Source organism: Pyrus communis, chromosome 10 (genome assembly GCF_041283825.1).
Source record: "Pyrus communis isolate YQ-2024b chromosome 10, ASM4128382v1, whole genome shotgun sequence".
NCBI lineage: Eukaryota > Viridiplantae > Streptophyta > Magnoliopsida > Rosales > Rosaceae > Pyrus > Pyrus communis.
In genome coordinates this window covers 4197019-4209910 of record NC_142574.1, presented here as the reverse complement: position 1 = coordinate 4209910, position 12892 = coordinate 4197019, and the positions used below count along the sequence as shown (strand labels likewise).

The window sequence follows — 12892 nt, the reverse complement described above, 5'->3', positions numbered from 1 at the left end:
GTTGGTATCTTCTCTTGAAATCAACCCACATCCCAATAAAATTGATTGCCCGTGATGATTAACCCCCACAAATGGAGCAAATGGCATATCATACTTATTCGTCAAGCATCACCGAATTCTTCATATGCTGCTCTACTCCTTGCATTTGTCCAAATACATTTCTTAAACGACCATTTTTGTATGAATCAATTGCATAGAAGAAATTTGCATTCTGAACTTGCATGTTTACAAAGTAGTTTTAAACTGTAGTGGCATCCCCTTCTCCAAGTCGTGAGCGCCTTACTTTTTCAATATAATTTCTACTATCTTTTTCTAAACACTTCATGTTGTCATGCCCCCCAACTTCAACCACCACTAAATTATAACTTTTGTTGACCCTTATTCTGGCTTTATCATTCACTTCAAGGTTCTTTTTTACAGAAGAACTAACTTCCCAAAAACATTTCCAATAACGAGTTTTTGTTGGACTCAACCCATGATTATGATCAAACTTTACATAATTCACTCGCCACTTCTCATCCAAGTACAAACCTACCCTTAGTTGAGCCTTGCAATCATTCTTTATACTTGGATATGGCTTAAGATGATTACTTGAAGTACTTTTTGATGTACCTAATCGAGTGCAGCACATAGTAATATACCTCAATTTTCCATCATCTCCCTTCGCTGATGATCTCTTTGTCACTGGAAATCTTGATTCTCCCATATTTCTTGTAATATGTAGCCACTTGATCCGCGTTGTCAAGGATGATTCCAATCGAGGCTCTTACGCATTTTCTTCCACATTCATTGTCTTCTCCATGTTAGTCCCATTATTTTTCATTGCATGAACCCCATTGCTTTCTGCTTCAGTGGCATCAGAAGTTGCTTCAATTACATCATCTTCTTCAATACTTTCATTAGAAGTTTCTATTGTATGAACCCTATTGCTTTCTGTTTCATTACAGGAACTCACTTCAACTACATCATCTTCTTTAGTAAATTCATTTGAAGAACCACAGTTCCTAAAACATAAAACATAATTATACAAGTTTATATATTACACCACACTATCAATGCAAATACACCTGCCATATGTGCAAGTCTCTTAATTCTAGTGTATGCACTACAATGGCTGAAAAGACAAACCCCACAACAAAATATCTTTTATCCCTAGCACGAAGTGATGTATAATGTCGATCACAACAATATTACAATATGTAATATTATTTCTTTCATGGTTAGGTTTCTCGTGATCAGAAAACCTAATTTGAACGTGATTAGAAAGCCTAATCTAAAAGTGAAAAAATGTCTCTTTATTTGTTTGCCATTAATAAGGTCTCTAATGCATTATTGAGGAACTAAGCCAATTATAGATACTAACCTTCATCCTGACACCACTAACCTTCATCTCATCATTGTAACTTGCTTAAAATTATTATGTAGTAGAAACTAAATGCCAATAAATAATAAAAATAATTACTTTCATATATTGGGCTGTTAATAACCATCACATGGTTAGTGTCCTTCAAATTTTCGGATTCTTCTTCAACCCCTAGTGTTATTTTTCTATGAACAAAAAGATTTATGTAAATAGTCCAATGGAGATCAAGAGAAAGAAGAAGAATTAAACAAACTAAAAAAATATAAACTCATTAAAAAATAATGGTAAATGCTTACCAATAATCCAAATAGGAGAGTGTTGATGAATCTTTGCCGTATGAGAATTAGTTGAGAATACTACCACACTAACGTGAAAAAAAATTGGGGTAAAAAAATGGCATGAAAGAACTGGCGTGGAAGAAGAAACGGGAGAAGAAGCAAGATTGAATAGGGAAGGAAGGAGAAGACTCCTCATATGTCAGAATCACCATTTAATTATAGCTTTTTTTTTTCTTTTTTTTTTAAATTTTAAATTATTGGTTTATTAATGGTTTTTATTTAAATTAAATTTAAATTAATTTAAATCATATAGCTGTTCATATATATAAGTATGATATAAAAACATGGTAAGAATAATATTACTGAATTTAAATAAATGAAAGGAACAAACATAATAATACTACTAAAAAATGGTCGACTCAGGTCGGCTTTTAAAATTCTTTTAATACAATCGCAATTCTACATCAAATTCATTTAAGTTAGAGTCGGCTTTTAAAATTCTTTTAATACAATCACAATTCTACATCAAATTCATTTAAGTTAAAAAGACGAAGTTTTGAACTTGAGAACAGAGATGAAAACACACTACCCTAACCAGCTAGGCTAAACCTAAATGTACAAATGTCACCTATACGTTAGGTTGAAAATTTGAGGGTTTTTCTTAGCAAATGACTTGCCCTTTAGGAGTTAACGACAGTTGACAAATCTCAGGTTATTACAACATGAGAGAACCGTCTCTCTTAAAATTTTCTTTTAAGGCGACAAATTCTTAGGTCACATTTTGGGACTTCGAAAAGATGGAGATTTAGGTAACTTTGGTCTTCAACCAGCTGCTGTGAGCACTATTTAAATTCTTTTCCATGAACTGGATCTGTCACCTCTATTAAAGGATAAAAGCAAACAAAAATCACACTTTGGATCTGTCATGAATCCGAAAAAACACAGCACTTCGCATTCACCCACAGTGCTTTAGGTCCGCTAACTGAACTGATGGTTAAGCTACATCATACATCCATTAAACCTAAAAGACGTTACGCTACTCAGCTAGTCAAACTGCTGTCGAAGATGCATTTCAGTTTCACTTTTCCATGTAGCATGAGACGACTGTCCCTTCATCCTCTTACTCTTCTCCTTATCTTTCACCGTAGATCCCTTCTTCTTGGAATCATTGGTTGGATCTACAGGACGATCTCCGCATGTTGGGCAGACCATTCCCCTTGCGTTGGAGTAGGTCTTGGGTATTCCACATTGCAAACACATCCTATCAAGAGAAATATTTAAATTTAGGCAATTACAAGAACTCCAACCAAATTACCTACTTCCTAAACAAAAATATCTCAACCAGCCATTGTCTCTCAGCACTAGCAGGAATCACGAAAGTTTTCTTTGCTAAGGAAAAAAGGGTCGGGGAGAGGGAGATATAGCGATACGTACCTAAGAAGCGCTGCAGCATCTTCTGCACTAGGATTTGTTGCAGTTGGCACACGCTTGGCACCTTCAGCGGTGCTCATAACCACGGATGTTGGAGGTTGCTTACCCTCAAAATCACTTCTTACTCGCTCATGAATTCCAACTAAATGAGCTTTGGACTCCACTACAGCACCTGTACACAAATTTAACAAGAGTGAATTCTTTTACAGTACACTTATGCAGAAAGTAAAAAAACCTGATAATTATTAGACAAACTCATAGTACTATACGCATGACCACTTAATTGTAAAATTTTATCGACATTTAACCAATTCCTCTTCCATATCTTTCTAATTAGTTTATTGACTGCAAAAAGTCTTTCTGTTCCCGCTGAAGAAAACACTGACATGAGCATCCAAAACACAGATAACGTCCATCAGTTTGACATAATGGCGCAATTAACAGTTATATATATATATATATATATATATATATTTTGGAATTCTTGTTCCAAGAGAATTGAGATTAAAGTCGGATAGACATGGCTTTATAACACAAATCCAAGACACCACAAAATTTCATGTTGATATTGCATAGACAGCTATGCTTTTCCTGACTTAGGAATTCTAATTACAAAATAAAGCATATCATATTGAAGAAGTCATCTCTAAGCAACACGGCTCAAGAAAACTCAGGAGAAAACTTAGAAAGTATCATCCATTCTACTCCAATAAGTACACGATTACAACTTAAGTTTGAAACTTGTAGAAAATACATCTCTAATAAGCATCACAGTATAACGTCTACTGCCACAATCACTTCCATTATAAGAACTACCGGTACGGATCTAACAAGGACCTAAGTTCAGGACATGCATCTCAACCATAGATGTACGGAGATAAGATGCATATCTAGTAGATAATTAACCTCAATTGTTCCTAGACAGAATATAAATTCGTATTCTAACATCAATTTTTTTTTTTTTTCCACCGTGCCTAGCATAAAAATTGTATTTACTGATAATCTCGATGTTGTTAGCCGCTGCTATAACTTGAAACTAATTTTTCTATGACTTAAAATAGAGTAACTCTGACTGCAGTAATACAATTTTAGGTGAATCTTATGCATAATAAGAGAACCAAATACTAACTGATAAATTGTATAACATTGATAAATAAATGAAATAGTACCAACCAGAAGGTAAATCTTTCTTTTCCTTCTGAAGTTTGCCGTTGCGGACACCATGCCTCCCCCGCTGAGGACCGGCATCCCTTGTGGAAGGGTCTTCTTGTACGCAGTTGTTGAGAAACTCGGGTGGTCCGGAAATCTCAATTAATCCAAACCAAGAGACAGAAATTAACCCAAAAAAAATCAGCAAAAGAGAAATTCAAATTCAAAGTGTATGGTTAGTTGCAAAGAATTGAAAGAAAAATGGGGTGAATTAGGGTAAAATGGTACCTCAGAAAAGACGTCGGATGCAGAAGGTAGGGTAGAAGCAACGGAGGAGGAGGGTTTTGGAAAGTCAAAGACGGATGTGGCTTTGTGGGCTTGGTCATCGCCGTCGTCGTTATCATCATCGTCAGTGGAGCTTGAGCCATGGTAATGGAGGCGGTGATCTTGCTCTTCTTCTTCAGGGGAAGAATAGCCCTGGAGGAACGCCAAGCTCATTGCTTAACGCAGGGACGGATCGAGGAATGGAAAATGGGGTGGGGAATCGCCGCTGAAATATGAAAAATAATATCAAATTTAGTAAAACGCCCACAAATCTGAGATTTGAGCTGCAAAACCCTAAAATTGAATCCATAAAACCCCTAAAAGATTGAATCTTTAAATCCCTAAAACCTGTCAAATCCTAATTTCCTAGTGGGAGCTTGGATTCGAAAACCCTAATTCCATTTGTAGAGAAGCTTACAAATTAAATTAGAGGAAAAAGAAGAGGACGGAGAAGCTGGAGAAGCTGGAGAAGCAGTGACCTCACCTGCAAGTGAGGACGGAGAGCCCAGTCGCCACCAAGTCGGACCGAAAGAGGAGACCCTATCATTACGCCAATTATTTTTCTATTTATTAAAAGAAAAAAGGAAAAAAAAAAAGAAAAAGTAAAAAAAAAGAAAAAGGAAAAAAAAATAAAGGAAAAAAGAAGAAGGAGAAGGACTCGCGCGTCAAACCCACGGTCGCAGGTTGCCATGTAAAACCCTGCCAAACCCCAAACCCCCAAAACCCCTTGTTGCTGCTGGCTGCTGGGCTCACTGCTGTCCTTGTCGCGATCGTTGATCGTTGATCATGTGGAAGCTTCAGCCGCAGCCTCTGCAGGCGATCAAGGCCAATGTCTCCTCCAACCCAAAAACCTGGATCATCATCGGTCTCACCGTCGCAGGGATCGTGGTCCTGGCCGAGACCCACAGGCGAAGACGACGCCGAGCCGGAACCCAAATCCTTCTATCCGAACCATTTATGGAGCCTCGATTCCAGCTCATCCCCTTCCCTCAGCCCCCTCCCCCTGCCGCCACCCAGCTCCTCGCCACCCTCTCCTTCGCCATCTCCGACATGTCTCTCTCTCGCTCTATCTCAGTTATTTTTGCTTTTACTTTCAATTTTTTTTTTTTTTTTTTTTTTTGTGGTGATTCTTTCTGATTTGGTTTATGGGTGGATGGGTTTGTTTCAGATTTGATGTGAAGGGAAATGTGACGGGGTTTGGGAGTCCCGATTGGGCGCGAACGCATGAAGCGGCGACCAAGACGGCGTTTGTGGTGACGACTCTGCTTAAAAATGGGGCTACTTGCTATGGCCACACCGTCATGGACGAGCTCAGCTTTGGGTACTCATCATTTTTCTGTTACTTTGTGTATTCCCTTTCAAATTAAAATGTCAAAAACAACTAACAATATATAAAAGTGACGAACTTTTGATACCTAGTTGTTGTTTGTAGGATTACTGGTGAGAATGTGCATTACGGAACGCCTGTGAATCCCCAATTACAATCCCATATTCCGGGAGGTTCTTCCAGTGGTTCTGCCGTGGCTGTTGCAGCCGGTCTTGTTGACTTTGCTCTTGGTAAGCTCCTCCGAGGATTTGTACTTCATTTTACTGTCGTTGCAGAATTTCTACTTCATTTTACTCTTGGTTCGGTTAAAATTTTGCCTATATTTTAGAATTAGATTCATACTCTTATGTTTCGTCTCAAGTCGCAATGAAAAAAGGTTGTAGCTATCAAATCACCTGCTCGGGCACTGAGATCGGGCTAACTATGTAATCATGCACATAAAAATATACCCTCGTGGTTTAGTATCAGCTGATCCTTTCAAGTTCTTATACTTTTATAGGTACTGATACAACTGGATGTGTTAGAATTCCAGCATCATTTTGTGGTGTCATTGGGTACCGACCATCCCATGGGGCTGTATCTATGCTTGGAGTTTTGCCAAATTCACAAAGTTTAGACGCTGTTGGTATGCTTGGGCACTTCTACTTCTGGTTTATGGTTTCTCTTTTATAGTTCTTTCACCTTCTTTTATTTGACATTGTTGTGGTCTTTTAGGAATCTTTGCCCGCGATCCATCTATTCTACGTCGTGTTGGACATGTTTTGCTTCAACTGAATTCTGTGGAACCTAAAAGGGCGAGACACCTTATTTTTGCCGATGATCTCTTTCAGCTTTCTAAAGTTCCTACTGAGAAGACAGTACATGTTGTCAGCAAAGCAATCGAACATCTATCCGGGTGTAAGTTACTTCACTTGAGAATATGTACACACACACATATAGAGCTCCAGAGTCATTGCCATTTCTTTTAATCTTTATAGATCAATGTTAAAGTCAGCTATGCAGTCCCTCTATTGTCATAATGCGTTGGGAGTTCGTACACAAGTAAACCAACTATAACTATGTTGAAGTTACTTCTTTTTCTGCCCCTGCAGACCAACCTCCAAAGCATATGAATTTTAGTCAGTATATTGCTTCAAGTGTACCCAGTTTAAAAGGATTTCGTGAAGAATCCACAAAACATCAAAATGGAGTATTTACCTTGAAAACTCTCTCTTCTGTGATGCTTTTGATACAGAGGTATTCTAAGATTATTCAGGTCAATTAAATCTTCTCAAATTCCTTTGAGTTACCTTTATGGGAAAGGAAATTTGATAAGCTCTCTGTCTCTCTCTTTCTCTCTCTCTACTAATTTGACATCTATAAATTTGTTTCAGTTGTGAATTCAAAACCAATCATGAAGAGTGGGTTAAGTCAGCGAAACCAAAGCTAGGGCCTGATGTATCAGATCGTGTTTGTGCAGCAATTAACTTTACAAATGAAAACATGAAAACCCTATATAAAGTAAGGACTGAGATGAGAGCTGCCCTTCAAAGTCTTTTAAAGGTATCCCAACTCCGTACAGATTGTTATATTTATTTGGCTTCAATCAATATATACTTCACTGGTGTTAAGTAGTAATAAAGTGACTCCCACAGAGAAATTTTATCAAGGTTAGAAATGTTTTAATTGTCACTAAATTGTATACTGCATGAAATGTACTTCTTTTTCTGTTGTAGTATCTTTCTCTAAATATAAATATTCTTTTATTACTGTTGTTTGTTATGGTATTCTAAGAAGACCAAATCTAGCAAGTCTTTAATCTGAGGCAGGAGAGTTGGTTGTGAAAACTTCAATGTAGTGTGTATATCAGTATATGGAGTGAGCTGGAATATTTCTCTGATGAGTTGATTCCAAAGTATGCGTTTAGGTTTTAGGATAAGAAATATCAAGTCTGATTGAATAAAGAGAAGCTGAAATGGATTTTTGTTGATTTGGAGTCAACTTGAATAGTCTTTGATGCTCTTGGTTTCTCCCTCTTCTTCTCTTTCCTGTATTGCTTCGGTTGGACAATTAGATATATGAACTATATTTAAAACTTAGTTCCCAGTTTAGTCACTTTAGTTAACATATCTGCAAATCTTTCCAACCTTGTACTAATAATAATAGAAGTCAGCTAAGTTTGTTCCTTTGATTTGTTATGGCCAACAATTTGAAAAATACAAATATTGAAGGGGTGGGTCAGCTTTAGCTTTCTTGTCTACTTTCACTGGCGTATTGAGCTCCAACAATCTGAGCTCTCTTATATTGTTATTCCTCCCACCCCTCCTTCCTTCTGAAACCAGAAAAGGGGGAATAACTGTCTGCAGCTCCAGTACTCCTGCATAGTTTACATTTTAAATTGTTTTGAACAAAATTATTATGTGAAAATATTGAGTTGGCCATGCTTTATTGTTATTCTTCTTCAATTTCTTTCAAATCGATTGTTTATATGCACAATACCTCATTTTATGTATCTATATTTCTTACAACCTCTTGGTGTCCCAGGATGATGGAATATTAGTGATTCCCACAATTGCAGATCCTCCATTAAAGCTTAATACAAAGAAAGGGCGGTCATCTGAGTTTAATGATAGAACATTAGCATTAACAAGCATTGCCAGCATGTCTGGGTGCTGTCAGGTAACTGAGTACTTTAAAGTTTGAACATTCAAATTTATCTTTGAGTATCTGTAGCTTTGAAACTTATTTTCATGATTATATTTGCACATGGCCAGGTTACAGTACCAGTAGGAAAGCACAATGACTGCCCCATCTCTGTTTCATTCATTGCGTTCCATGGTGCCGATAAATTTCTCCTTGATATAGTCTTGGACATGTACTCTTCAGTTCAGGAGAAAGTCAGCATTGCTTCCCATTCATCGCCATTGCCAGATACCAATGGTAACATGGATGCTTCAGAACTCTTAAAAGAGAAGGTTTGTTCACCGCTAAAATCTCTTCATCTTAGTTTTCAATGCTTCATTTTGTCAAGTCCTCTTCAATATTTTATTATTTTTTGTCATCTTTACACATTCTCTGCATGAATGGTACTTCCCACCTTTATAGGATGATATTTTGGGTCTGAATCTTTGTGCCTTCCTGTTAACGATACCCTTTAGTGTGCATAATGTCTCAATTTCCATTGGCATAAAATATGGACAAAAGTGAGACAAGGGTCAAAGATCAGGGGGTGTTGTTCTTCCCCTTTTGCTATGTCGAATATTTTGCTCGGTTCTGTTAATTTCATTTTCTACCAGCAAAAAAATTTTGAAACCACTTTATCAGTTAGTATTATTTTGTTATATCAATTTCTATGTTTACTCAACTTTTTCCAGGGAAATGCTGCATTTAAGGGAAGGCAATGGAATAAGGCTGTCAACTATTATACTGAAGCTATCAAATTGAACATGATGAGTGCAACTTACTACTCCAACAGGGCAGCTGCTTACTTGGAGTTGGGGTGGTAAGAAATGCCCATCTGATCTGTCAATTTATCCTTCTCTTGCATTTCATTTGTGTCTGTGCGCTTATCAATTTCAATCGTGCAGCTTCCAGCAAGCTGAAGAGGACTGCAGCAAGGCAATATCACTTGACAAAAAGGTAATAAAGTCATTCTATTGCATGCATGTTCGTAGATTCTTTGTTTCTATAACTATTGGTCAAAGCACTACAAACCAAATCATATTATGCTTATTGTCATCAATTCTGTTAGTGCAGTTGGGAGTTCAATTTACCTCCTTCTGATGGTTACCACTAAGTCTTTTAGGGATTTACTTTGTTCAACAATATTATATTACCACAAAGTCATTTAGGGATTTCCTTTGTTCAACAGTGTTCTATAGTGGAGTAAGCTATCAAAACTGGATGACCAACAATCATTAGGGTAATTCCTTTTATTTGTTTGATTGTGGTTCTTTACTCTTCAACGCTTACTGTTTCCAGGAGCATCCTTTCAATAGAATAGAAAATTACCAATTTAAGCTAATCGATGAAATTCATAGACCTCCCCAGTACACACCTGGCCATAGTGGAAATTTGGGCTCTATTGAATCCTCAAATCACTTGTGTTGAGAATAGAAATCTCACATAGAGAATTTGAAGCCTTGCATCACAAATTCATAAAATTCTGGGATTCTCCGCTGAATGCCAATTGGTCGAGTTAGATGCTCTAAGTTTCATATGGTAGGGAGCATATCATTTACATGGCATATCAGGCTCAATTTGACCACACAAGTTTCATGTCAATCAGTATAGTTCCACTTGTTCTGCTCAGTCTGGCCACATGTGCTGGGAAGCGTTGTGAACTAGAGATTGAAGCGAAAGTAGTTATTAATGACTTACAGACAGTTCTTTGTGTAATAGGCCGACAGTTGATCCACGTGTTCAGCTCAGTCATAGTTGTGTTTATCTACCTCTTGTATTACTTGCAACCCTTTATTGAGTATGCCTACTTCATGAGGGTCGACTCTTAGTTCTAACAGAATTTGCGCTGTGTGTATGGTTGTGAATGTAAATTGTCTCTTCGAAACTGTACAAACTTTTCATTGTTTGTGACCTTTTTTATCTTTTCATTTTTCTGACATTTTTGCAGAATGTGAAGGCATATCTTAGACGTGGAACAGCTAGAGAATCACTTCTTTGTTATAAGGAAGCTGCTGAAGGTCAGAACCCATTCATATGCTTTGTTGCATTCTGCTGCTTCTTCAATATTTATGAACGCTGCTCTGATATGACATATCTTGTATCATCACTTGAGCTCAATCGTATGATTATAAGACGAACTACTTGAGCTCAATCGAAAAATATGCAATTATGGTTGGTTTAGCTTGTTTCTTATTTTCTTGTTTGGCATTTGAAGATTTCAAGCATGCCCTTGTTCTTGAACCTCAAAATAAGGTTGCCAATCTTGCTGAAAAAAGACTAAGGAAACTGATGACTTGAGCCCCTGCCAACAACAATTATGTTTCATAATACTCGTGCGGAAGAAAACCAAGGGAAAGAGGTGATGTTTTGTTTAGCGGCCGCGACAAGTTTTTGTTCCTCTTATGTGCATATTATTTATCTTTTGTAATTAGTCTGTTTGGGACTGATGTTGAGAGGCCTCTATATACTTAATATATCATCTCCTTTTGGGAAATGAAAAGCACATACTTCGTGTATCTCACAGGAAAATCATTATAGGAAAACATAAAAAACAAAAATCCCAAGAAATAGTCAATGTTGTACACTTTAATTTTTCTTTAGGTAATTTTCACTTTATTATCCTCAAGTTTCTCAAAATTCTGACATTAATACATTAGTTTTTGTCATATCACTTTATACTTAAAAGTTTGATGTTTCTACAATTTTTATATATTTCTGTTAGTCTTTCCGTCAAGTGCTCCATTAATTGATGGTGTGGCGTAGCTTTGGCTTACCTTGCCATGTCATCAACAACAACACAACTTTTTCTCACAAAGTGGGGTCGGTTGTATGAATCCTACAACGCAATTGCGTTTGGTTTTGTGCCACGTCTTCCGTTAGATCCAAGTACTCCAAGTCTTTTCTTAGAGTCTCTTTCAGAGTCTTCTTAGGTCTTCCTCGACTCCTTTGGACCTGAACTTCTATTTCGTTATCGTATCTTTTAACTGGAGCGATAGTAGGTCTTGTTTCACATGTTCAAACTACCGTAACCGATTTTCTCTTATCTTTCCTTCAATTTCGGCTACTCATACTCTACCTCGAATAATTGTCTCAGCCATCTTGGAAAAATTATTGATTTTGATCAAATCTCTAAGGAGATTAGTAATAAGAAAGTGATAGGCAGTCACTGGAAAAGATTGAACCAGGAACAATTTAGCTAAATGGTATTTCATGTCATAGCACACTGATGTATACATTCCTCTTTAATTACATTTACATAAATATATTATACATGTATATGTATATGTATATGTAAGTTTAGAACAGGGGCAAACAATGACAACCCAAAATTTCCTAATTATTTCTTCAATTTCTTGACCAATCAAACAAATCATCATCGGATTGAGCGATGGAAAGGCGAAGAACTCCGCAACCTAGGAGCGGGTCGTGTTCAGGATCTTGAGGGATCTTCTTCATCAAGCTGTCACACTACAAGCAAGACGTCTTCCAAACTACAGTAGTTGGAGATGGAGTTAGCAGTCTTGCGCCAGTGAGAAGAAAAAGCATGCTAACGAGAAGAAGTTGCACGCTAGCGAGAATAAGCTCAAAAAACAGCTGTGCGCTAGTGAGAGAAGGCCTTCATAGCAATGTTAGCCTCTGGCATTCGCCTTCCCGATTCTCAAGCGACCTTTAACCGCCATCCCACCAGCTGCCTCAGTAGCCACCCCAGTTAGTTTAGTATTTTTAACATACAATTGTACGAATACTTTATTTTTTTAATATAATTAAATAAATTTCTTTAATATTGTGATTTATTTTTTGAACAAAATATTGTGATTGATTTTAACCATTTAGATTAATATAATTTATTTATTTAAAATAACTATTATTTCAATTAAGAACTTCTGAAAATCATTACACACTTTACAACGCATATTTGTTGAGCATGTATTTATTGTATTTTTTTATTTAAATTAATTACCCAAAGAATATTTCATGGGGAAAATATTTTTAAATATTTTTATTTCTAAAAACTAGACGAAATAATGGTATAAGAAAATATTCATTCGTCTGGCCAAGTCCGTTAATGTACTTTGCTCAACGAGATTATTTCGTCAGACCGTCGGACAAACATTTGGGCGAAAAGATTTTGAATGACGAACATAGCCCGACAAAATGTTATTTGACCTGACAAAATAATTTCAAAAGTTACTATTTTGTATTATTTACAAAAGTAGTACAATTGTTTCATATTTAGGCCACACATTGACTGTTGCCATTGGGATTACATAGTAGTTTAATTACGTATACACTAACACCTTGTGGGCCTATAGCTTCAACCTCTTTCGGCCGACCAAAGTTTTGGAGTTTTTCTACTTT

General features: G+C 36.8%; 2 protein-coding genes across 3 annotated transcripts; one reads left to right on the top strand and one right to left on the bottom strand.

Annotated features, from left to right (window-relative positions):
* Nucleotides 1-2492: 2492 nt before the first annotated feature.
* LOC137729273 (plant/protein) lies at nucleotides 2493-5150 on the bottom strand. Of its 2 annotated transcripts, none has more exons than XM_068468145.2 (5): nucleotides 5030-5150; nucleotides 4510-4771; nucleotides 4246-4378; nucleotides 3076-3244; nucleotides 2493-2902 (listed from the first exon to the last, which is right to left on the bottom strand). In XM_068468145.2, the coding sequence occupies exons 2-5, from the start codon at nucleotides 4717-4719 to the stop codon at nucleotides 2686-2688; spliced, it is 729 nt and encodes a 242-aa protein (XP_068324246.2). In that variant the 5' UTR covers nucleotides 4720-4771; nucleotides 5030-5150; the 3' UTR covers nucleotides 2493-2685. The 2 variants fall into 2 exon arrangements, with proteins under 2 accessions (XP_068324246.2, XP_068324247.2); XM_068468146.2 differs by having other exon boundaries at nucleotides 4964-5128.
* A 181-nt stretch (nucleotides 5151-5331) lies between these two features.
* LOC137729079 (outer envelope protein 64, mitochondrial) lies at nucleotides 5332-11199 on the top strand. The gene is made up of 13 exons (XM_068467901.2): nucleotides 5332-5597; nucleotides 5714-5866; nucleotides 5978-6102; nucleotides 6372-6497; nucleotides 6587-6769; nucleotides 6964-7108; nucleotides 7246-7414; nucleotides 8396-8530; nucleotides 8626-8826; nucleotides 9226-9353; nucleotides 9439-9490; nucleotides 10482-10551; nucleotides 10749-11199. The coding sequence occupies exons 1-13, from the start codon at nucleotides 5332-5334 to the stop codon at nucleotides 10829-10831; spliced, it is 1836 nt and encodes a 611-aa protein (XP_068324002.2). The 3' UTR covers nucleotides 10832-11199.
* The last annotated feature ends 1693 nt before the right edge of the window (nucleotides 11200-12892 follow it).